The 25,422-nt window shown below is 37.9% G+C and overlaps 1 protein-coding gene across 2 annotated transcripts in view; it reads right to left on the reverse strand.

Moving 5' to 3' along the window:
• Positions 1 to 1,487: 1,487 nt before the first annotated feature.
• The window catches only part of lonrf2 (LON peptidase N-terminal domain and ring finger 2), a 32,280-nt gene continuing 8,345 nt past the window's right edge, over positions 1,488 to 25,422 (reverse strand). The window contains exons 2-12 of one of the 2 annotated variants that reach the window (XM_048532867.2): positions 23,091 to 23,209; positions 22,819 to 22,941; positions 22,364 to 22,525; positions 21,684 to 21,891; positions 20,776 to 20,875; positions 16,792 to 16,906; positions 15,159 to 15,280; positions 12,721 to 12,879; positions 9,797 to 9,959; positions 7,412 to 7,561; positions 1,488 to 4,838 (exon numbers count right to left, since the gene is read on the reverse strand). In XM_048532867.2, coding sequence (XP_048388824.1) covers positions 4,674 to 4,838; positions 7,412 to 7,561; positions 9,797 to 9,959; positions 12,721 to 12,879; positions 15,159 to 15,280; positions 16,792 to 16,906; positions 20,776 to 20,875; positions 21,684 to 21,891; positions 22,364 to 22,525; positions 22,819 to 22,941; positions 23,091 to 23,209 — 1,586 coding nt within the window. In that variant the 3' untranslated portion in view covers positions 1,488 to 4,673. Of the gene's footprint in view, positions 4,839 to 7,411; positions 7,562 to 9,796; positions 9,960 to 12,720; positions 12,880 to 15,158; positions 15,281 to 16,791; positions 16,907 to 20,775; positions 20,879 to 21,683; positions 21,892 to 22,363; positions 22,526 to 22,818; positions 22,942 to 23,090; positions 23,210 to 25,422 lie in introns of both variants that reach the window. The other variant, XM_048532866.2, reaches the window with a different exon arrangement.

Genomic DNA, 25,422 nt, shown 5'->3' on the forward strand with positions numbered 1-25,422 from the left:
CGCAACAAACAACTGCACCTCCCAGTCGCAAACCATTTCAACTCCCCCTCCCATTCCTCAGACAACATGTCCATCATGGGCCTCCTACAGTGCCACAATGATGCCACCCGAAGTTTGCTGGAACAGCAACACATTCCGCTTGGGAACCCTGCAGCCCAATGGTATCAACGTGGACTTCACAAGCTTCAAAATCTCCCCTTCCCCCACTGCATCCCAAAATCAGCCCAGTTCTTCCCTTCCCCCCACTGCATCACAAAACCAGCCCAGCTTGTCCCCTTCCCCCAGTGCATCCCAAAACCAGCCCAACCTGTCTCTGCTTCCCTAACCTGTTCTTCCTCTCACCCATCCCTTCCTCTCACCTCAAGCCGCACCTCCATTTCCTACCTACCACCTAATCCCGCCTCCTTGACCTGCCCATCTTCCCTGGACTGACCAATCCCCTCCCTATCTCCTCACCTATACTCTCCTCTCTATTTATCTTCTTTTCTCTCCATCTTCGGTCCGCCTACCCCCTCTCCCTATTTATTCCAGTTCCCTCTCCCCATCCCCCTCTCTGATGAAGGGTCACGGCCCGAAACATCAGCTTTTGTGCTCCTGAGATGCTGCTTGGCCGGTGTTCATCCAGCTCCACACTGTTATATAGTGGGCAAGATAACATCGACAACATCTCCTCAGTTCAGACAACTGACTGTGCTGGCTGTCCACAGCCTGTGTACAAATAAAAAGGGCACTTGGTGATGGGATACCTGCCTCTTCAAAAAAAAAGTTATATAACAAGGACAACCCTTGGCTTAAGAGATCATTGATGACGCAGAGCAATGGTCAAGGTGAAAGAATAGGCAGATTTCTTTTACTACTTGACTTACTCATCTCTTCAATTCATATTCCCTTGTCATGCAAATTGCAGCAAAACATTTAATATTGCTGCCAAATTCCTAACCGACATGACAGATGACCAGTGACGTTTATGAGCAAGGTTCTAAAAGTTTATTTAGGCATAAAAATTTTTATATCCTTTCTGACTTTCTCATCTTGCTTCATACAGAGGCGTAGTGGGAACCTCAACCTGAACTACAAATCTTCTCAAAACTCGCTATGTCGCTGTACTAGCAGTAATCTGCGCAAATGGTACAAATCCCACTTATGGAAATTAATTAATAAAGCAGAATCGAAGGCTAAGCTCAACAAATGGCACCATTAAAATATCTTTGATTATAATAAAAACCTATCGGCTTTATTAATGACCATTGGGGAAGGTGTGACAATGCTGTCACTTTAAGATGTTACTTTGTCCTGGTTTTTATAGAACGGAGGTTGTAAAGCAGAGGTACTGAGTCCTCTCTAATAAAGTTAATAATTTGTGAAGCCTTCTTCATCACAAGCCTGTCTTTACTTCCTGTATGGCGTTCCTATCTAGGCTTAAAAAGGCTTCTATTGCTAGTTATCGTGAATGAGGTGGCAGGCAATACATTGAGGCAAAAAAAAGGTCATTTCAGAAAGTTTTTAATCCAAATAAATATATTTTGTACTTTAATATAATACATACATATATACACAGACAAAAAAAGAGATTGCAGCATATTGCTTTATCCATTTCTGAAACAGAAAAGATACGGATTCAAAACATTTCATGTAGCATGTCTCACAGTGTAAAGATTCTAACAAGTAAATAAAAAGGATCTTAGTTTAAAAGGCCTCTAGTCACTTACAACAAATTGTAATGAGAAACGTCTGGCAGATTGTTGATGGTAATAAAAAAATTATTCAGTTTCCAGTTCAAGTTCAATGTTGGAGTATATGTGCAACTATAATAAGTGTAAACTGGTCTGGGCCTAGCGTTGACATATTTTCATTGCTAAAATACTGAATGCCAGATTCCTTCTGACCATTGTAAATTATTTTGGATGCCATGTTTCAGTGTGCTAAACCAGATATTTTGCATATATTACTGCCGTTTATAAAATGAAAAAGTGCTCGGCAGGCAGCAATTGTAATGATAATATAGCCACATTTGAAAATTCTTAAGTGTTAACAACAGCACAAAACAAAATTCTGCATCAGGATATAGTCTATTTAAATTTAGAACACATAGCAGAACGAACACCAAAGACGAGTACAAACTTAAATCTCAGGTGACATTATCTGGATAAACGTTCATGTGAGCCATTTTCTTGTAACAAATATATATATGTTGCTCATTTTGGTTTTAAAATTTTAGAACAAATACAAGAAGCTTGCTGCTTTAAAGCGACATTTCTATGAAAATGCCTATGAAATTGTAAAAATTTAATCATACTACAAACTAGTGAAGAATCTTCACGTGAAATAAAAACATAATTACTGTTTAACAATTCACAGTAACACTGGATTTTTTTTTAAAAAAAATCACAAATTACCTCAAACCAAAATGTTCATTACCTTTCAGAACATGTTATGTTGGACAGAGGTTGCTGGAAATTTAAATAAAACATCTCAAAATGATTGCCAGTGTTTTACAACATATAAAAGTGATATGAAATTAAGTACTCCCAAAATATCAAACAGGGAATGAATTGGGGTTGGGGGAGGAAAGAGAAAAGAGAGCGCAGAGGAGAGCCCCATCTGAAAATCACCAGGAAGGTGCCAGAGAAATACAGAGGATTAGGAGGAAAATGAAAAGAAAAGAGAGAGAAAGGAGAGAAAAGCCAGTAAAGCAATTTCTTTCCTGCTACAGTTAAAGTGTAAAGAATCACTGTGGTTTAACTCAAAAGAGACTAACAAAAATGGCCAAGAGCTGGAGAATAATTTTAAAATGTAAAACAGAAGAAAAAAAGTACAGAAATTCATAAGATATCTGCATACAATAATGGCACCAAATGTGGAAGGTAGATTGCACCCTTAAATCAAATAGCTTCTCCAGTATAATGAGCAACAGAAATCAGATCCTTGTCCTTTGAAATTAAATGTTAATTCCAAATGAAATGGCTATTTGCATTTGTTTTTATATCAATTAAGTAGATTAAAATTTACAATTATTTTTCTGTTCACATTAGGAATAAAACTCAAAAGGAACACGAATACATGATAAAGTGTTTATAAAACAAAAAATAACATTCCAGAGATGAATCAATTCAACAATTACAAGTGCAAGAAAAATATCAGAGACATGGTCATCTCAATAGCGTGATCAAGCAAATTCCCCAAAATGGTGTCTTCATATGCTCAACCATGCAAAGATAAACTTGATAGCAGAAAAGCAATGAACAATTTGTTAGACCAAAAAAAGCCAAACTGTTGGGCTCAAATACAGGAGTAAAGCCAATTAATATTCACATACACAACACTTTCTCAATGGTACAGAACAATTGCAAATCCAAGTGAAAAATATAACAAAACACAATATCAAGTTTACTGCAGTAAAATTGATGCCAATCAGCGAAATCATATACTGCAATAATCAAGGGGGGGGCACGGTTGTGGAAAACAGGTGGTTCAACTTCAGTATTTCCCCCACTCCCATTCCCTTCCTCACTAAATTAGCAAAACCAATTGTTCGGATGAAAATTTTCCCAAGCATTCCCTTTTCTGCTTCAGCTTCAATCTTGAGTGTCCTAATCGTTAACACTCACTTTCTTTTAAGAAAAACTAATTTGATTGTTACAGCTTTGTATTTTTCGACTGGTTGGCAGGTTGGTTCGTTGCCTGCCTGTGAATGCTTTAACATTTCTGGCTGTTTACGTAGCATAACTTGCTGATGCAGTCTTGGAATTGCTAACACTATCAGCAACTGTACACAGGAGGTGTACTAAAAGTTTTGCTGGAGATTTTTGTTTGAGGCTAACAAAAACCATCTTTGTTCAACAGCCTTCAATCCACAGGTTGCAAAATTCAAACCATTGTCACTACTGAACAACAAGCTTTCAACCTGTGGCACCAGTACTTTGATATCAAACTCTCCCAAATCCGAGGCAGCACATTTCCCTACAGCTTGCTGTGATATAATTAACCCCAAACATTAATACTAGCAAATTTTTTTGCCATTCCATAAACAAAGTATTCATCATTTCTAGAGGTGGAACTGGTGGTTTGATAACATTTGCACAGTACATCAACATTATATTTGAACAGAATGACTGAAATTCAAATCAGAATGCAATACTAGACATTCCGATTAAGACAATGGGCAGGACTCTCAAATTGCAAATCTCAACACTTTGTACAAGCAGGTCAAATTGTCCCAGTCACTCAGTTCCACATACATAGCATTTACTCAGAACTTCACTTTTTTTTTTAAAATCTTTGTTTTACATTCCAGGTCTGCTGCTTTTTACTATGGACAGCTGCGTTATGCAAACTTGCTATTACTGGGGGGACTGACTTCAGAGAAGTCTACGTTTAAAAGAGACTACCTTTCAATCAATATCTCTGCCTTCAACTACATCTGGGATGAAAGAACAGTTCCAACCCACGTTTCTCAGACCATTGCATGTACGTCTTGTTGACTGCAGGTTTATTACGTTGAAAGGAATGGCTCACTACCCAGTTTCGTTATACAATTTGAATAATTTTTTTTAAAAACCTGGTTGATTGGGCTTTGTTTTTCATAAATCGATTAGATCAAAAACATAATACTGATTAAACACAATTTTCAAAAATATTTGGAATGCAGCTTTAAAGTCCCATCAAGTCAAATATCACAGTGATCGAAGCCGTTGTCGGGTTACAAATACCAATACACGGCGAATTGCAATAAGGCGATCTTTGAGTGAGGTCATTGAAAGAACAGCTAGCTGAGCACGACTTTCTAAAGGTAACACAGCTAACAGCCACCAGCACCACGCAGGACCATTTTGACTTGACTGTAACAAAAAATAAAACAAAAGTCAAGTGTTTTTGTACTCAAATGCCATCTCTTAAACCATATGCCATAAAAGGAATAGAAAGATGATGTCCCACACCAATTACCACTTTACCTTGGTCTCTAAATATGAAGTGCTGTAAATATGAAGTGCTGTAGGTTTCAATAGTTAAAATAAACAATACATTACAAAAAAATTGGATTTTAAAAATCAGACATTCATGTTTTCTTCTGGAAATGCAAAATTTTCATGATGGAATCTGTGACAGAAACCAAACTCAGTTTACTCTTTCGCAGTCATGAGATTCTTTTCCCTCCAACATGTTTGATTTTGGCTGAAGGCTTTCATCCAGTTGACTGCTAGAGGGTATTTGCTAAAGTTTGATTTCTTCCTTCTATCCCTTTGTAGCAAAGATCAGAACTTGAGAAACACAGCACTAGCAAGAATTGTTATTATGGAATAAATTAGGGTGACATTTCTGGCATCCATGCTGGGAAAGTACTGCCCTGAAAACAACACACAGTCACAGAGAACATCAACAGTATCTTGCTATAGAGTTAATAAATGTAATATTATGAAGTTGCTGAACCTGCATTCTAGCTCCCTACTAAAAATGTGTAGTGAGAATTAGAATTACTGCTGCATTAAGTAGAAAGTGAATATTTAACAGGTAGCAGTTTAATTTTAGCAGATATTGAAGGGTCAGAAGTGTTAAGTCTCATTTCTTCACAAGTTACTGTAATCACTACTATCAAATCTTCCTCAAAATAAATTCTCAATTACTACAATCTCATTAGTTGAAGAAACCTGGTAAGTGTCCAGAAAACTACAAGGTTCTCAAAATCCTATCTGGTCCCCTAAAGTCCTTTAACTAGTAAGCATGTGATTTGGCCTATACATGACCTCAGACCACAAATATGTTGTCAACTGTTCCCTGCACTCCAAAATGACCTAGTGAGATATTGATGCATCCCCAATCTGTCATAAGTGGCAATACTGGAGAAAAACAAAAGCGATCGCCAGACAGTAAGTCTTCATGAAAGTGAATGGACAGCTTTTATTGTGCCAGGTGGTACTACGCTAACAGGTTTGATTCAGAACAAGTCTAGCAGCTGAAACCTGGACATCTGTTAACTAGTAGATTTATTGTGCTAATGATCTGTTGGCACAGTTTATAACAGCACATCCCTCACTCTATGAGTGCACCAAACATGATTCAGGGAGTAGTACAGAAAAGCATGCCAGGAACAGCACATGCACACCTACATGTAAAATCCCATCTTGGCAAAAATCAAAGCAGGATTATTTCAGTGGAATCACCTGCTACAAATAGAACTAAAATGGATCTCAGAAGAAAAACTCAGTACTCCGACCAGGTCCACCAGTGAATGGTGGAGGATAGAAAAAAATGGAAGGAAGCAACTCCATGAACACTTCTAATCTCAAATAGTAGCACAGCTCAGAGGTTTGCAACCAGCTTTCATTTGAAGTGCCACGTGAATAATCTACTCAGCCTCCTCCCAAAGTCCCTACCATCATAAAAAGCCAGTTTTCAGCCAATTTCATTTCTCCATTTCAAAAGTTACCTCTAGAATTGGTCATGCTTCTAGTCAAGGTTTTCCAGTACAACTACCAAAAACAAAACAACTGCAAAAGGTTGGTTCCATCTATGAAACAAAAAGAGGACAAATTAAAAATTTGTCTAAATTTTCATCCCAGCCTCAGTGATCTAAGGGGTCATCGGCAATGCCATTAAAAAACACTCCACAACACGCTGCTCCGTTCCAGATCTCTATTGTTTTTGTCCAGAGATGGACAAGAACAGAATTCCAGACAGTTGGTCAATAGGATTACTCATGACAGTGTTTTACTGAGTGGGGGCATCAGGGAGCTGTTCTAAAATGAAAATCATTGGGAATCAGGAGGAAAATATTTCCAGCTATGATGCCAGTTAGTGGTATCAAAAAGGAAAATGACTGTGGTTGTTGGTGGCCACAGACATGAAGGCATTCTATCTGGAGTCTAATCGTCAATGACTCCAGAAGGTTAGAAACAGAGACACTCACTGATAACCGGTTATCAGTCCCATTTGCAACTCTTCTGATGACATAGTAACCCATGCCCAATATCAGCAAGCTCTTGACAACTTTCAGGCATGGGCAGACATGACAAGCAACATTCCTGCCAAGCAATGGTGATCTCTAAGAGGGAGTCTAACGACCTTCCCTTGGTATTCAAAATAACATTTCTACAGCCAAATTATGTCATCTCATGGTCAGCTTTGATCAGAAATCAAAACATTATGACTACAACAACAGCTATCAGCAAGGTGTACAGAGATAGCCATTCCTTGGTCATTGACCACAGAACACAGACCATCATTTTATATTTGAAAAGCATTTGCATCCTACTATTCTGTAGTGCTCTCAGATGCTCCAGCCCATGTTTTATTTACCTCAAGCAACTGACATTAGTTGATTGGTTCTAAAGCAGTTACATGGCTAAATTATTATACACCTCCATCACCTTCAGAAAATGTGCAACGTTGTACTTTTGCAATCAATTGCATGTACCTGAGGTATAGACTCCTTGCCAGGCATTGGTCCAAAATGATTCAGAATTTGAGTTCTCATGTTGTCCTGGAGGGAACTGAACCAAGTGAAAGCTTGGTCATATACTGAGTCAGACAGACAGACTAGTTCACGATACTCTTCTCCTTCGACCTTAGCAATCATGAAAATGAAATAGAAGTAAGTAACTTTTGCAACTGAATTAGTACCTACAGTTTCAAATATCAAAAACAAGTTAAATCTGCAGTTACATTGGATTTCATTAGCATATTCCCAAATTAGATAAACTGTTCAAATCTCATGCAGTTTAATCTTGGTGTTCAGTCCAAAGTAGTAGCAAACTAACCCTCCAGTAATCCACCAAATTTCTATAGTTTTGGTTTTTAACTAACAAATACGAAGCATGAGACACTTGAGCTGTGGAATACACACTGGTATACGAGTCTGACTGTAGCTTTTCCAAAACGTGAGCATTGGGACTGCCTTCTTAATCTATAAAGAAGAGGGGCTCGAGAGCGAGAGAGCAATTTTGTAGTTTTAGTTGGAGGGAGACATTACTACAGTGGTAAGGTCACTGAACTAATAATCCCCAAATCCAGATTAGTGCTTTAGAGACGCATTCAAATCCCCAACAGGCTGGTGGAATTTAAATTCAATTATTAAAATCTTGTCAAAAACAGATGGTAAATAAAATGATCAACAATCAATAAAATCCGTTTGATTCACCAATGTCCTTTAGGGACATTAAGATCTGATGTCTTTACTTGTCAACAGTGACTCAGTGGTTAGCAGTGCTGCCTTAGCGCCAGGGACCCAGGTTCGATTCCACCCTCAGGCGACAGGCTATGTGGGTTTCCTCCCACAGTCCAATGATGTGCAGGCTAGGTGGATTGGCCATTCTAAATTATCCCACAGTCTTGGAGGGATGTGTAGATTAGATGGGTTATAGGGGAATGGGTCTGGGTGGGATGTTGCAAGGATTCAGTCTGGACTTGTTAGGCTAAAGGGCCTGTTTCCACACTATGATCTATGACAATGTTTACTCCAAATCTATGCTAATTGGTAACTGCTCTGTGAAACGGTATAACAAGCTCCTCAGTTCAAGGCCAATAAAAGGGAGGAGTTATCTAGTGACATCCATATGTTATGAAACAATTAGTTCTGATGAATACTTGTATCCAGGTAGAAACGCTGACTAACTATCTTCTGATCCCTAATTCCCATCCATCTTAGTTCACCATATAACTACTTCTGGAATTTAACATGCCTATCACTTTCATGAGGCTTGGAGACTCTGTCCTGGTCATTGGACAAGTATGAATATCTTGCAGTTTCCTAGCAGGGAGGCAACCCAGGCCTGTTTTTAAACTCCAATAACTGAGTTTATTGTCATGCTGAATTCAGAACAGTCACAAGCAATATTCTGCTATACTTTCCTGCCCTCCCCCCACCATCCTTGTGCCGAATGAAAACAAAAAAGTGTGTGTCATGAGTAATATCAATAAAAATTCTATTTCATTTTTATAAAGTTAGCATGGGTGTGGAAGAAGAAAGCTTGTTCTTTCTCTCAGGGGAAAGGAGGGATAGGGAGACTGAGGCAGCTATTTCTGCATGATGAGCACAGAACATGCCGAATCTGTAGGTTATACAGTTTAGGTGTGAAGCTAGCTGCAAAGATGACAAAAGGAGACCTCAAAAAGATAAGTCGTCAACTGAACAAAAGAAAAAAAAGTGTGACTAGAATACAATGCGATGAGTCACATCAGTAGCAAAGACAGAAAAGCAGAAGTATTTTTTAAAAAAGTAGATGTGAAACTTTTCAATGTGGATATTCAGGGATATAGGAAAGCAGAGTAAACCAGAATCCCACTTTCCTTCCCAATTGCTTGCTGTATCCACAGGTTAACTTGTATTCTTTATTACTGAGTATATTGAAGGCTGAAATAGATAATGTTTTGGTTTAATGGGCTGATGGCATACTCCTGTTCTTACATTCTTATTTTTAATAATCTCGTACTTTCTGACAAAGCTATTTTCACATTAATTAAAACTACACCACCCTGCTTCTCAACTGCATTAAGGAACATTAAGAACACTGTCCAATCTTACTTGTTCCAGAAGATTTGGAGAGAGATTATGGACACTGACTTTAACAGAAACACAAGCTGAAACTCAACTGTCACTATTTAAAAGCGCATTGTCCATGCACCTTTGCCAATTCTCATTTATTGAAAAGGTTAACATCAATTCAGGCCTTTTTTCCTTAAGAATGGTCTCAAGGAGTTGAGATTATTTGAGACAGATCATAGAACTATTTCAAATTGGAATTTAAGTGGTATACTACAGCTCAAGTGGGAAGATGTTCTAAATAAATCTGGAAACATTTACCTTTTTATCTTCGAGATATTCAATGTTGGCTGTATTATAACCATCTCTTTGGCCATGGCTTAAAACTTTAAATCGACTCTTGCCAATTGTATCAACTATAGAACGACCATCAGGAAAAAACTTTACATCCCTTATTTCAAGCATGCAGCCATAATCAGCAAACCTGAAGAGAAAAATAAAAGGCAGTAGAGAGTAATCTTAATCACAACAAGGTCATAGCCAGCAAATCTAAATTTAATCAATCATCTTTTGAATCTAAAGGCAAACCATTTCAATAGACTGCCTGCTCTATCCGAATAACCAGAAACACACATGTACAAGATATGACTGCCATTTCAATAAACAGATACAAATACCTCACCATGAACCTGTCCAGGAATCCATCAATCCAGCAGAGAAAAATACCTAGTGTTGCAACATACCCCCTCTTTTTCACATGGGGCAGGAATCTTAGCTTGGGGATGCTCAGAAGTCTGGGTGGGAGATGCAGTTGAGAGGAGGAGTGTGGAAGTCAGAGGTGAAGAGGTATTACTTTAAACAGTTATCTAGCAGTTGGGTGAAGTTTTTCAATCCTCTAACTTTCCCAAGCGGAACACAAAACAGTACAGACCCTTTGGCCCACGATGTTGTGCCAACTAATCCTAAGGTCTATCTAACCTGCACCCCTACCTTATTCTATTATCCATATGCTGATCCAATAGCTGCTTAAACGCCCCTCACGAGGCCGACTCCACTACCATCTTTGGCAATGCATTCCACGCCCCTACCACTCTGAGTAAAGAGCCTACCTCAGACATCTCCTCTATATCTACCTCCACTCACTTTAAATCTACGTCCCCTTGTAATAGCTACCTCCACCCTAGGAAAAAGTCTCTGGCTGCCTACTCGATCTACACCTCTGGTCATTTTGTACACCCCAATCAAGTCACCTCTCATCCTTCATCGTTCTAAAGAGAAAACCCCTAGCTCTCTCAACTTTCCTCATAAGGCCTTCCCTCCATTCCAGGCAATACCCTGGTAAATCTCCTCTGCACCTTTTCCAACACTTCCACATCTTTCCTGTAATGAGGCGACCAGAACTGGGCATAATACTCCAGATCTGGCCGAGCCAACGTTTTGTACAGCTGGAGCATAACTTCATGGCTCTTGAACTCAATCCCCCTATTCATGAAAGCTAACACACCATACACCTTCACAACTGTCTACCTCGGTGGCAGCTTTCAGGGAACTAAGGATATGAACCCCAAGATCCCTCTGCTCCTCCACAGTGCCAAGAATCTTTCTGTTGAACCTGTATTCTACTTTCAAGTTTCTCCTTCCAAAATGAATCACCTTGCTTTTCAGGGTTAAACTCCATCTGCCAGTTTTCAGCCCAGATCTGCATCCTATCAATGTCCCTTTGAAACCTAGAACAGCCCTCCACACTGTCCACAACATGACCCACCTTTACAGCATCCACAAACTTACTAGTCCACCCTTCCAATCCTTCATTCAAATCATTTACCAAAAAAAACCACAAATAGAAGAGGATCCAGAACAGATCCTTGTGGTACACCAATCATAACTGAGCACCACGTTGAATATTTTCCATCCACTACCACCCTTTGTCTTCCAAGGGTCAGCCAATTTGGAATCCAATCTGGCACATTTCCCCTGATCCCATGCCTCCAGGTTAATGTGTCTTCAGAAAGAATTATTGGGGAAGAAGTAGGTCACCATGCATAACAGTTATAACCATATAAAGTTAATGTTAATTTCAATCCTTGTATACACTTCAAAACATAAAAATTGAAAATCGTGGCTTTTTTAAATTAGAAATGTGAAGTCTTGTGGCATGATCCTATCGGCTAATAAAAGAATACAGATTTCTTTTTAAAATGTCAGTGGTTCCTAACCGAATCACAACACTACTGAAAAGTGAAGCAACATGTGCCTGTTGATTCATGTCTTCAGTAATTCATAATTCAATGCATCAGCACTGGATCATGTTGTTAGGTTACAAGGCAACTAAAATCTTCAATCATTTTTGAATTTGATATTACAAACAGTGGTTTAATCAGCACCCTCGGTAAACTGGCAAAAACTGTATACTCAAAATAATGAAAGTTTACAGTATTACTGCAATGTCCGAGTAATCAGTTGAGGGTGCAAAGTGAGAAGGCCCTCTGCCAATAAAGTTTTAATAATGCAACTTTGACTTTAAAAAAATAAGTGATTTATGCTGTAAATAAAAGGAAAACAGTGATGTTTATACCACCTGTATTACTTTTCTATTCCTTAGTGTGTGTTTTTACATTGATTATGTGGACTTCTACTAGCACATGCCTGGGTCCCATTTAGGTAGTAAAATTTCATTATTTTTGTTTACCATTTCCCACTGGAATTCAACATCACATTGTTGAAAAGAAAGCATGTCTGACAGTCTCAATCTCTGGAAGAATGTGTCATTGTATAATAAAAAGTGAGGAATTGAAAAAACTCTCATACAAAACATTTCAGATTATCAGGACATTTCAAAACTATTCAAGTATTTCTGAAGGGGGTGATCACTATCATAACATATGGAAATAAAGCTAATTAATGCTCAAAAGGTCTCAACAGCAATCAGATTAGAAGACATAAATTACATTTGTTGAATGTTAAAATGAGGAAGATTCTAGGAAATCCCTCCTGCAATTTGAACAGTACCTTTAAAGATTTTTCATGTCCACCTGAGTAAGTAAACAGGCACTTTAAGATCTTACATCTCCAAATATGGCACTCAATTGTCAGAGCTTAACATGGTCTCATCTGTGGAATGGGCTTTAAATCAAATGCCCTTTGGGTTCAGGTGAAAACGAGATAGAAGTATCAGCCTCGATTCAGCACTATGAACATTTCAAGTAGCTTGTGGAGACAAAGTAGATGCACATTCTCTCACTTACCCTTTAGCCTCATTTCCAATGCACATTCCAAATTGCTTGGTACCAGTTTCCATACACCTGCGAATCATCAGTCGATAACGTGGTTCAAAAACATGAAGAGGGCATGGAATAGTTGGGAAGCCCATGGTGCAGACAAAAATTGGAACATCTTCAGTTAGGCTATGATAATAAAAACACATTTCACTGACTGGTTCTCTTAACCAGATACTAGTTAAGGTAAAAGTATTAGGAAAGGTCAAGAAAACTGAAGCTACAAACAAAAGCATTTTTTAAAAAAAATCAGGCATAAGGTGTCATTAAGTTAGAGGATGACTCTGGTACTTTGAAAACCAAAGCAAAGTGGACTTATGTAGAAAGCAATGGCAGAGCACATTTTCAAAAAACAAGTGACTGCAGGTTAGAAAACAGTTGTAACAAAAAAAAAGTGTGAAGCTGGATGAACACAGCAGGCCAAGCAGCATCTCGGGAGCACAAAAGCTGACGTTTTGGGCGAGATGCTTATGAGCTTGTTCCTAGGTAGGGAATTGGCCATACAGCAATCAAATGGACATGTGAAAGCAAATTTAGTTTGACACTAAAATAGGTGGGTTAAGTTGCAAAGAAAAAAAAAAATTACAAATGGACATGTTTACATGAACTGACCAAAAATTTGACAGATGAACTTTAACATGGTCAAGTATAACGTTATCCATTTTGCTTGAAGACAAAAGCACCCTTTTAATCGAACTGGAGAGAAACTTGAGTGCTTCAGTGCAGAGGAATCCGAATGTCCTCAAATGTGAAATTGCAGATAACTATAATGCAGTACAATAGGTGCTAGGAGTAGAGAAGTGTTGCTGCAACTGTACGAGGCATTAGGTGAGACTGTACCAGCAATACTGTGTATTGTTTTAGTCCCCTTGGGGGATACATTTACAGTGAAGGCTACTCATAGGAGATTCATTACATTGATTCCAAAAAGCAGAGAGATTGCTTGAGAGATTCAGCAATTTAGGCCTGTCTCCAGAAATTAGAAGAAAAAGGGAAGAACAAATTAAAAAGATACAAGATGCTAAAGGCGATTGATAAAGTGGATACATAATTTTTCTCTTGTGGAGCAATCTAGAACAAGGTCAAAATTTTAAGATAAGGGTTGGCAGATTTGAAATAAATGAGGAGACATTCTCTTCCTCAAAAGGTCACGAATCTGTGGAATTCATTACCCCAGAATGCTATGGATGCTGAAAAACTGAGCAAATTTTGGAGATGGATAAGCATATTTAATTCGCAACGAGTTGAAGGGCATGAGAGAGTGTGGCAGTAAAGTGGACTGGAGGCTGAGATGGGAGGAGATCAGCCAGGATTGTACAAATGGCACAGCAGGCTTGAGGGGCTGAATTGTCTATACCTGCTCTTAAGTTCATAGGTTTTGGTTACTGGAATTTAAAAATGGGGGCCCCCGACTACAGCAGTAGGAATACAAGAAAGCTTCAGAAAAGCTTGGACCAAAAGGGAAATGGACATTAAAACCATAGCATAACTGTAGGAAGTTATACCCTCTTTGGGAAATAGACCTTTTCGGTCAAACCCGTCCATGTCAAACACAATCCTAAACTAGTGCTACCTGCCTGCTCCTAGCTCATATCCCTCCAAACCTTTCCTAGTCATGTACCTATCTAAATATCGTTTAAGTGTTGTTAACAGTACCCACATCCACAGACGAAGCTTGTCCCCTTAGATTCCATCAGGAAAGCACAGAAAGCTCAGGACAGTAGCGAGATTCTTTAATCAATTTCCCTTACTAATAAGCTACTGGAAGTTCTGGATATTTCATCTTAAGGGAGAAGTGCTCCCTTACTCGAACAAAATAAAGTGAGCCAATTTTTGCTAAGGTTCAACAACTACAATTTCATTTATAGATACTCCCTTAATTCTGATCAAGACAGCAAACCATTAAAATATTGGATAGAGATGAGAGCAAGTTAGTTACTGATGCTGGCTGATAAAGTTTATCTTCCAAAGAAAAACATGAAAGAAAAGATGAAAGAAAAACACTTAGTTGGTGGTGAACACAAATGTTGTAATCTGATCCCATGTACAAAGTTAGGATTAAAGAGAGACTTAAGTGGAGATGATTTATTCGGAGTAATGCATCAAATTCCTACAAAAGGAACCAATGTTGTTTTGGTGAGTGGCTTGGCTGGCTCCTTCAAAAACACTCTCACAAAGAACATTACAGCAACCAGACAAAGTGAAAGAAACATAAAACTATAAGAGTAGCAATGTTCTGGGATTCTGCTGCACCAATGTATGATTCTATAATGGCATGTACCATCATTAAATTTTCAGGAAAGCCCAGGCCACTGATACAGTCACACTCACCATTTGAAAACCAAGAAAGATACTACAATTTAATCCTGAACCGAATTTTTAAAATCCAGATATCAAGTTACACATACTTAGACAGTTCCTTCATTTCTTCCTCGTGAAGTCGCCTCCTGTCATTTAATTCTTCAGGCAGGTATTGAATAATGAGTTCCTCTGTCAGGAATGTCTTATTAAAAGCTCTGGTTACCAAATACTACAAATGAAAAAGAAGTTTTAACAGTATGATTGAATCTATTTGAACGAGTAAACATGAAAGACTCATTTAAAAATAAAAAGCATTTTATATTTACAGGGTCTTAAAAATGGTGTTTTCGTCCAATTATTGGAACACATCTGTCAAGTCTTATTTTAGTTTTTTCAGACTGTAGACCCACTCGCCAAGCCAGTGGGTTTAATTGCTAATGTTTTGTCACCCTGCTGTTTTGTACAAACCACTGAGAAACAGCCAGAAATAATACCAACCACCCCCAGCAAACCAAGGCATGTAAATAACAAACAGTACAGAAAACCAGCGCTTCACCGGGGGCGCACTGATGGTGCTACCTAGCAGGGTGACAAAATATTTGCAGCCAAACCCACCGGCTCAGCAAGCAGGTTGACAACTTCATCCACAACCAGAGGTACAAATCTTCTCAAACTTTTAGTTTTTAATTAAAGCAGAAGTAGTACACAAACTGAAAAATCATGGAAATCCAGAAGAGGAGCAAACTACTGCAGATGCTGGAATCTGTACTGAAAACAAAATGGTGGAGGATCACAAGGGGTCAGATAGCATTCAAGAAGAGACAGCAAGCTAACAGTTCAAACCTCGATGACTCTTCAGAGCTCTGAAGAGTCATCTATCTAGATTCAAAACATTAACCGGTCACTCCATGGATGCAGTCTGACCCACTGTCATTTCCAGCACTTCTTGTTTCCAGGCGAGCGAGAGAGTGTTAAATGGCTCAAGTTAATTACCACAAGGATTGACATTTTAAAGAACTGAAGCCTACAATCTATTCTGTCTTGCTAAAATACTTGCCATTATATTTGAATTCACGTCAGATCTAGGCTTTCAGACTTCCAAATGTCAGAATGCCCTCCAAACTGGAGTGACACACCCACACCGTTTTTATTTGCCTTGTGACATCTTAAAATACACAGTTAAGCCTAAATGCTAGTAGCATGTTCCATGAGAGCTTCATCCCATTGGAAATCAGAGACTGACTATCCCAACTACAATTTATCTCTCCTTCTATCATTACTTCTACATCTGAACGTTTACAGGCCAGGTGAAAATCTAACATGTGAATGAGCTCATGCAAGTATGGAGCTCCAGTGCTACTTGTTTTAAGGAGAATTTTAACTTTAACTTTAAGAAAAAAACACGTAGAGAAGATATGCAAGAAAAGTATCCAATGCTGTCACTATTAACAAAGATTAGTATTGCATTAATTGCATTTTAAAGAATCAACATCAGATTAAATTTTCTTCTCACACCTGAATTTATCTAAAAGAGCAAACCTTCAAGTTTAAAAACTGAGCAAATTGACTGTTCTAAAGTTGCTGGCAATAATTAACTTCTGTTAACAATGCCTTACTTCAATGAAAAACTAAAATTTAAGTGTTGTCAAAACAATGGAATTCTTTTCCAATCTTTTATGAGGACCAATTTTGTTTACAATTATAAAACACACTAAGAAACACTGCATGCACAACTCTAACCTCGGCTAAATTTTCTTTACAGAGTGGGCAGCTAGCATTATGATCCAGACAGCGTTCCAGACACTTCAAACAAAAGGTGTGCCCACATGAAGTGGTGACAGGTTCATAGAATAGCCTATGGAAGAAAAAACATGTTTCAGAACTTCATATTTGTGATATAAAATATTCCGTCAAATTAGAAATAAACTTTAAAAAAATTTTAAACTTGCATCATTATCCAATTTTTTGGACTGACACGCCAATATCTGCTGCGACTATGGTCATTGAAGCTTGGAAAAAAACTATTTCAGGCTGTAAATCATTCAGGCCAAGTATACATCAACTTATGCAATATTTTTGCACTTTGGATAGAGATAAATTCTCAAGTTCTTAAAATGAGACAATTTTTACTTTTCAAGCGCAGAAGTTCTGTAATGAGGCAATATCCCAATGGTATATAGAGAGTTTGTCCTGCCAGGGTTCAGAATTTGACTTCCATTCTATGAATAATCTGTAAAACCACATTGGTAATTTTAATTAATTATTACTGGCAACATCAAATGGTGTAGGTGAAACCAGAACTTTGAGGACAACAGAAAAATATGGGCTTTGGGCAAGTGAAGCCAAAATTGCCAGATGGTCTTTACTACATTAAGGGCACCAAATATAACAAATGGTTGTAGATAGCAAAAGGGACTGAGGCTTGGCATCTTGGACTGTACTATTCAGACTTTGTATTTTTTTTGTAACAACAGTAAAAAGTGATAATCTCATTTGGATACCACCCAACTTTGGCTCCCCACATCTCAACAGTTTCAATATTGTGATTCTATTTCACCACCCCCCCCCAGAAAACTTTAATTCTGGAAAAAAAGGTGAATCACAGTAAAGCTAAATGATTTTGAATAATGACCTTAAAAAGGTACAGAACTTGCAGGATTGCCCATAAAAAGAGGTATCACAAGTGATGGTGGGAGAACTCAAAATTCTCTTTAGTTTTCTGCACCTCAAAGAAGGCTAAGCATTTGTACATGGGGATTACATAACACTTTCCACTACTACCACCATTGTTTATTTATATAGTATCATTAAATATCATAAAGTGATTCAAAGTCTATCAGAGGGCAGCATGTCCAAAAATTGGAGGTGATTTTTAAAAAATCTCAGCGATACTTGGGTAAACAGTACAGAACAAGGGCTGTGAGGGGAGAAAAAGCATAGGAGGGATGAAAGAAGACAAAAAGGTGGTCCCAAAAGGAGGAGACAGTATGAGGAAGTAGGGGCACAACCAAATGCAAATTAAAAATAACACCAAAAATTACTGATGTTGATGTTGGACTGAGGTATACAACTGAAAACATAGCTAGACCTTCAGTAACAAGAGAAATGTCTCATCAGCTCTCATCATTCTTCCATTAAGGTTATGCACAACACCAGTGTGAGCACCTACAATAAACTCATGGGTGGCAAAATCATTATTTACAACTGAATGCTGATTTAAAAAGGGCAGAGGGGGCTTGATGGAGGGGAAAATGAGCAGACGTAATAGCTGATCCAATGAGAAAGTCAAAAAGGGTCAGAGTTGGGATCAATGGAAGGGACAGGAAATGTTGTCATCTTCACAGTCAAAGACAGGGATAGCATTCTAAAATTACCAAATAATCAAAAAGGGCAAGAAGAGAGGAAATAAATACAATAACTAATCAGTAAGAGGAAAAAGGAAGTGGTAGGGTAACTAGTGGAGCTGAGAAGTCCCCAGACGCAATGGGATGCATTTTAGGATTTTAATTAGGAAGTAGCTCCAGAAATAGTGGATGCACAGGTAATAATCTTCCAAGAATCCTTAAGCTCTGGGGTCTGAGCTTTTCCAGAAAATTGGAAAGCTTCAACTGAAATACCTTTATTTTAAGAGAAGAGGCCAAAACAAGGGAACTATGGGCCAGTTAATTTAATGTTTGTTATTGCAAAAATATTTGAGTCTAACATATTGGAACAGAGCATTTAGAAATACATGTTCAAGCAGAGTCAACATGGCTTCAGGAAGGGGAAATCATGCCTATCAAATTTTACGGAACTGAGGTGGTAATAATCAGGATAGACAAGCAGTGGGAGAAAAAACGTAATATCTATTTTCAGAAGACGTTTGATAAGTAGCTGAATATGTGGTACCTTAAAGGGGAAAAAAGCCTATAGTATTTAAGGCAGTATGGAGAAAGGCTTGGCCAACTAATAGAAGATAAGAACAAGATTAAAAACAAAAACAAAGTTGCTAGAAAAGCTCAGGAGCTCTACCCACATCTGTGAAGGAAAAACAGTTAACATTTCAGGTCTGGTGACCCTTCCACAGAAGTGACAAGAATTGGGAGATAGGGGACATTTTCAAGATGGCAACCTGTAACAAATAAAGTTGCCACAGGAATCAGTGATGGGGGTCACAATTATTCCTCATATTTATTAATCATTTATGAGGAAAGTAAATGCGTGAAGGAGGAAACAAATTATGGTAAGGCAAGTGAGGAGATACAGGGATATGAACCAGGTTAAGAAAGACAAAAAAAAAACTTGGCAGTTGGAATATAACCTCAGAAAATTGGAGGTTATACACTTTAGCAGGAAGATCAGCTGAATGCCATTTAAAATGGAGAAAGACTGCAAAAAGCTAAAGGAAGTGATTTGGGATTCCTCGTACATGAAACACTAAAAAAGTTAGCATCAAAATTCAGTAGGTAAATAAGAATAAGCAACTGTAATGTTGGCCTTTATTTCAACTGCTCCCCTTATACAAAGGGGAGGCAGCTCAGAGAAGGTTCATGAGGTTTTTCATGGGTATGGAGAGACTGTCTTATGGGGGAGACTGAGTAAGTGGAGACTGGACTCATTGGAATTAAGAAGTAGGAGAACTGACCTTATTGAAATGTCCGCAACTCTTAGCACATTTGCTAGTGTTATGCTAAATAAAAATAAAGCAATTCCCCCTCGTGGGATAGTCTAACAGACAGTCCAATCTCAGATAACGTGGCCAGGTGTTTAAAGACAGATAGAGGAGGCATTTCTTCTCTCAGAAGGTAGCAAATCTAACGGATTCTTTATTGCACAAGGGTATGAGACTGGGTTGCTGACTATATTTAAGACTGTGATAGACAGATTCACTTAATTTAGAAATCAAGGGCATGGGAAAAAGATAGAGAAAGGGAGTGGAGGGCCATCAGATCAGCCATGATCTTATTGAATGGCACAGTAGACTTTACTGGGCTGAACGGTCTATTGCTGTCACGCTAAGGGAGCAGAAAAGTGCCTTGGCCAAGTCTGCTAAATTCACCAAAGCATAAAGTTGCTAGTGGGTATTCCAAACTACTGAACCTGAAGTATGTGACTTTATAAACAATATAACAAAAGCAACCTTTTTAAAAACTCAGAATTTTAAGAAAAGTAGTGAAAACCGGGGTTAGTCCCAACTCTTAAAAGGTTTTCCCAAAAAAGCCTCAGTAGCTTCTTGGGCAGCATGGTGGTTCAAATGGTTAGCATGCTGCCTCACAGCACCAGGGACCCAGGTTCAATTCTACCCCATGGCGACTGTGTGGAGTTTGCACCTTCTGAGTGTCTGCACAGGTTTCCTCCGGATACACAGGTTTCCTCCCACAGTCCAAAAAACGTGCAGGGTAGGTGGATTGGCCATGCTAAATTGCCCATTGTGTCCAGGGATGTTTAGATTAGAAATGGGAAAAAGCAGGGGTAAGGGAATGAGTTGGGGTGGTGTGGACTTATTGGGCCGAATGGCCTGCTTCCACACTGTAGGGATTCTATAAATTCTATTCTGTGATAGCCTGAAGCAGTTTTGATTTCACATAGAACGTATTTCAGCACTAAATCCAAAAAATCCACACTGAAAAGTTCCAAATTGATTTCAAAACCAAAAATTCTACATTTCACACAGAAAAACACATTTCTGAATAAAAAACTCATTGTAGAAATATTTGGAAGAAACATTTAAAAAAGAAAAAATACCTCATACAGAGAGAACATTCAAAATCGAATGGATCCACAAGTTCACTGGGAATCTCTCGTGAAGCTTTAAAACTGTCAACTGTCAAGGGTGCAAGTTCATCTGCTTTAGAAAGAGAATAGTTGTATTTTTTAAAACCACAATAATTATCAAAAAAATTGTAGCTTCCTTCTAGTAGTCTCACTTTCAGCAAAATGAAAATTTAAAGGAGTTTCAAAATGATCATTAATTTCAGCTTGGGAAATGTAATCAGGATGAGGTCATAAATTTAATTTTTGAACAATCCAGCTCCAGCCACCAACCAGAAAGCATCAGGGAATGATTGCGTATCAAGCCTATGTGGACAGGCTGCCTGCCAACGAGGATACCATTGATCCAGACAATTGTGTGATTGGCAGGTGGAGTTTAAAACGATCAAAAGTGGAACACACTATGCAGCCATTTAGCCTATCATATCTGTGCCTTTAAAATCTTGACCTTCCATGCACCATGCTTACTCTAGAGTCAATTTTTGCCATTATAAATCCCAACAGACTCAACTAACAGAAGAAAATATTCATGCAAATTTGCCACATTTCATTTTCATTATTTAACTACAGGGCGGTTTTCTGCCTACACTGTAAAAACTTTAACAGGTGAAGTGAAGTTTCCACATCTCACCAACTGCTGTTTTATTTGCAGACAAAAAAGTGTGACTTTTTATGTTTCATATTTTGACCAAGTTGCACTTATGAAGTTATGAATTAGGAGCGAGTAAATCACACCCTCGAGCCCAGTACACCACATAATCGTGGCTGATCCAATTAGTCCACATTCCAACCTAGCTCCTTGCTTAAGCAAGGTTCTATTTAGTCTGTATTAAATATATCCAGAAAGGCATTCCCAAATATGAAACGTCAAAGTGTCAAACCTTTTTTTGCCATTTTGCTGGTTGTTTCGTTGCTCTCACAGAGATCTATCTCACATGATAGCTTTCTCTTTTGATTGCCATTACAAAAACCAGATGGAACTGCTTCAACAAGCACAGTTGTTTCACTTGGTGTAGCCTTGGACTTTGAGAGTATTTGACTTGATGTATTTCGTTCTTGTGCTGTAATATTGTTCATTTTTGAAAAAACCTAAGAGGAGAAAACACGCAAGGTACTTCACAATTTAAAATTCAAATTCAGAGAGGCACATTTATCACTCAAATGTAAAAAAGTCAGTTGACAATACAGTCAAGATTCCTTCCTATAAATCTAAATAATTAATGCACAAGTTACTGAATAACTGTAGTCTCAAATCAATGTTTTTCTACAGATAGTACTGTATCACCTGCACAACAGACCAAATTCAAGCTGATTTTAATGCGTACAACATTCTACACATTCAGTTTGGATTGATCCTTTGGCTCAATGATTCAACTTTCCTACTACAAAAAAGGTCAAGTGGAACCTAAACCTCACCTGATCCAAAACAAAAAGATACACAAATTAAGCTCTCTAGGCATTGCTGAAGAAAATAGAATACAAGTGAAGACAACAAATTTAAGCAGTTTGTTTGCACTAAGCTATGTCTATCTTTATAAATATTTTAGACATTTAAACATACCTGAGAAGGTGCAGCAACTGTATCATCTCTGGCAACTGATGCGGGACTAAAAGTGCTGAGAAAAGTAGGTTTAGGTCTTAAACAAGATGACTGTGGTCGCTTGTTGGTTGGTAGAGTATCTGACATATTCTCCAAAACAGGTGAAAACATATCACACAAGATCTAAGGCAAAAATTATAGTTAATATTTTAATGTATTATCCAAGATGCACAGTCAAATAGAATATTTTGAAAGCTAAGCCACCAATCACATTTGGCCAGTTGTATAGGAGAGTAATTTTTAATCAAGTATATAATCGAATCAAACAACAATACAAGTCACTTTTGGTCTCATTATATTTCTATCATGTTTGTGACCAACACTAGATGACCAATAATCAGCACAGCCGTGTCCACCTGGGAACATACTTGGTCAAAAGATTTGGATGGTCAAGTCAAATAAAAGAAACAAGTTACCTTTTGTGCTTCAAGTCTTACAGAATTCCAGTCTGGTTTCAAAGCAATGCAGTATATATACTCCTTCAAAGCTTCTTCAGTTCTGCCCATTTTAACCAGAGCTTGAGCTTTCCAAAAATGCGCCTATCAGGAAGGAAGGCACAAAAACTTGAACAATTAATCACAAATTTGAGCAGCATCAGCTGTGCAATTTTAAAAACACGAAATTTTAAGACAAATTGTGAACAAAACAAAAAAAATTTTAAAAGCCCTTATATAATACAAGGCAATACCTTTGTCTTTAGTGGTTTAAGTGCACATGCTACATCTCCATCACAAAGTGCTTCTTTGTATTTTCCTGTAGTTATATATAGCTCAGCACGATAACATCTCACCAAGTAGTCATGAGGTACTGAAGAAACACAGAGGGTATAATTTAAGATGTTTTAATGTAAGATTAAATATTGTTGATTATGCCAGCAGTACTTAATTTGCTCTGTATATTCAGCTGGTAGCATATTACCCATTTGTTTATAAAAATATTTCAAAAAGCTTTCTGCTTTTTCATTATTAGGATTGCAGAAAACCATAAAGTCAGTCAAGTCCAACCAACACTTTTTGAAGTCAGCCAAAGTTGCACTTTTTCAGTAAACAGCAACAACTGATTGATTTCCTCATTAAACACATCCCTTTATTCTATTTAGTATGTAGCAAGATACATCATCTAACTAGGATTGAGACGGTTACCAGATTCTTCTACTGCGGCAAATCAGTTTATGATTAATTGCTAAGACCAACTCAAATGACACCAACTTCTGTAATGCCCAGCATGCACCCGTCCTCTAAAACAGAATTCTTTGAGCAACCAAAAAGACAATTACAAAAATATTTTTCCATTTAATAACTGGAGGTGGTGAGATTTTCAGCAAAACAAAATTCAGCAGAATTGCCTATTAGGGAGAAACCACTGGAGACTGTGCTACCAAGGTACAACAGCTGGTACTTGGGATTACAAACTGCATAAGGATTAAAATAAATAGAAACTCTTTATAAATAAAGTCAAGAAAATGCTATTATTTAAAGCTGTATAAATACAACTGTCAAATCTCAAACAAAAAGCACCCAAATTTCATGCATAGAATACTTTTACGTAGAATCTTAACCATGCACATCCGATGCAGAGAACATCTGACATACAAAGCCATTTTACCAGTCTAAATAACTAAACAGTATTGTATTTTTTTCAACAAAATCTGTAAAGCCACGTGAAAAAGTGTTGATCAACTGTCTATAAATGTGCTCAAAATAGGCTATTGCCCATTGACTTGCAAGTAGGTTATCACTCAATTAGCAAACAATAGTGAACCAAGTACATTTCCTTGAAAGCTGATTGAGTGATTAATCAGGATTAAATGGATTTTCTTCATAATTAGCATGGATATTCTTAACCTAGTCAGCAGTTGTGAATTGGAGCATTAGGATGAACAAAACAAAGTCAATCATAGTAACGTTCATGGAGATACATGATCTGCTGGATAGCATCCATCACCGTATTTACATAGTGAAAAATCCCAATCGGATATTTCCCTGTAGCAAAGCGTACACCGAGCAGCTCTTGCACTTTCTTTAGGTCTAAGGGAAACAGATCTAAAGTCAAAGTATGTTTCTCACTCTCTCCTCCCCCACCACCCTCCAAAGATGTTGCCATCATATACTCTATAAAGGTCAGAGTCTTACAACAGTAATTCACAGTATATTTAATATGGACAAATGTCCCAAGGTGTGTGAAAAGTGTGTGGTCGGACCAAAGAAATGGCTCCCAACTTAAAAGACAACAATAGCACATGATTTAAAAAAACTCAATCCAAGAGATAACATGGAGCACCCAAATGGCATGGCACTAATGACAGGGTAAAATGGAGGTAATGAGTAAGTGTCCATGGCTGTAAGGCTGTTACTTCAAAGGCTAAAGGATTGTAGGTAGCTACAGACTGCAGGGATAAGTCATTATAGGATTTGAACACATTATGAACATCAGTGAACCAAGCAACAACGGATGTCAATATGCAGACAGTGGATGGGAAACAAATGAAAAGGAACAGACAGGTAGCTTTTGTAAAAAAAAAGCCAGTTGGACATAGAAATAAAAACCTGGAGTTATCTTTACATTCTAGATTGATCCTACAGTTGCAGGGCAGGATTGGCCAAGAATTTATTATGGACTGCATCTCAGACCTTCAAAGTTCTAATGAATGATGTTAGCTTTTGCTGTCAGCAAATCGAACATTTTGATTTTCTCAATTTCCAGATCCAAAATATATTGTTTGAAACTATCATAGTTTCAAGATTAGAAAATAGATTACAAACAAACCCTCAGAATTGAGTGGAAGACAAATCTTCCATACATGAAGTAATCAAATCATGTCGGACTTTTATTGTGTTAAATGGGATAAATTATCTGTTCCCAATAAGTGAGGCAGACAAACAAACAGGGTAGGGTTTATACAATTAACGTTAAGGCCTTCAGCATTATTTTTAGAACAGAGGGACCTAGGCATGCAGGTATATAATTTTTTGAAGTTTTTGTCACACATAGACAGGTGGTCAAAAAGGCGCACTTGCCTT

Source organism: Stegostoma tigrinum, chromosome 6 (assembly GCF_030684315.1).
Source record: "Stegostoma tigrinum isolate sSteTig4 chromosome 6, sSteTig4.hap1, whole genome shotgun sequence".
NCBI lineage: Eukaryota > Metazoa > Chordata > Chondrichthyes > Orectolobiformes > Stegostomatidae > Stegostoma > Stegostoma tigrinum.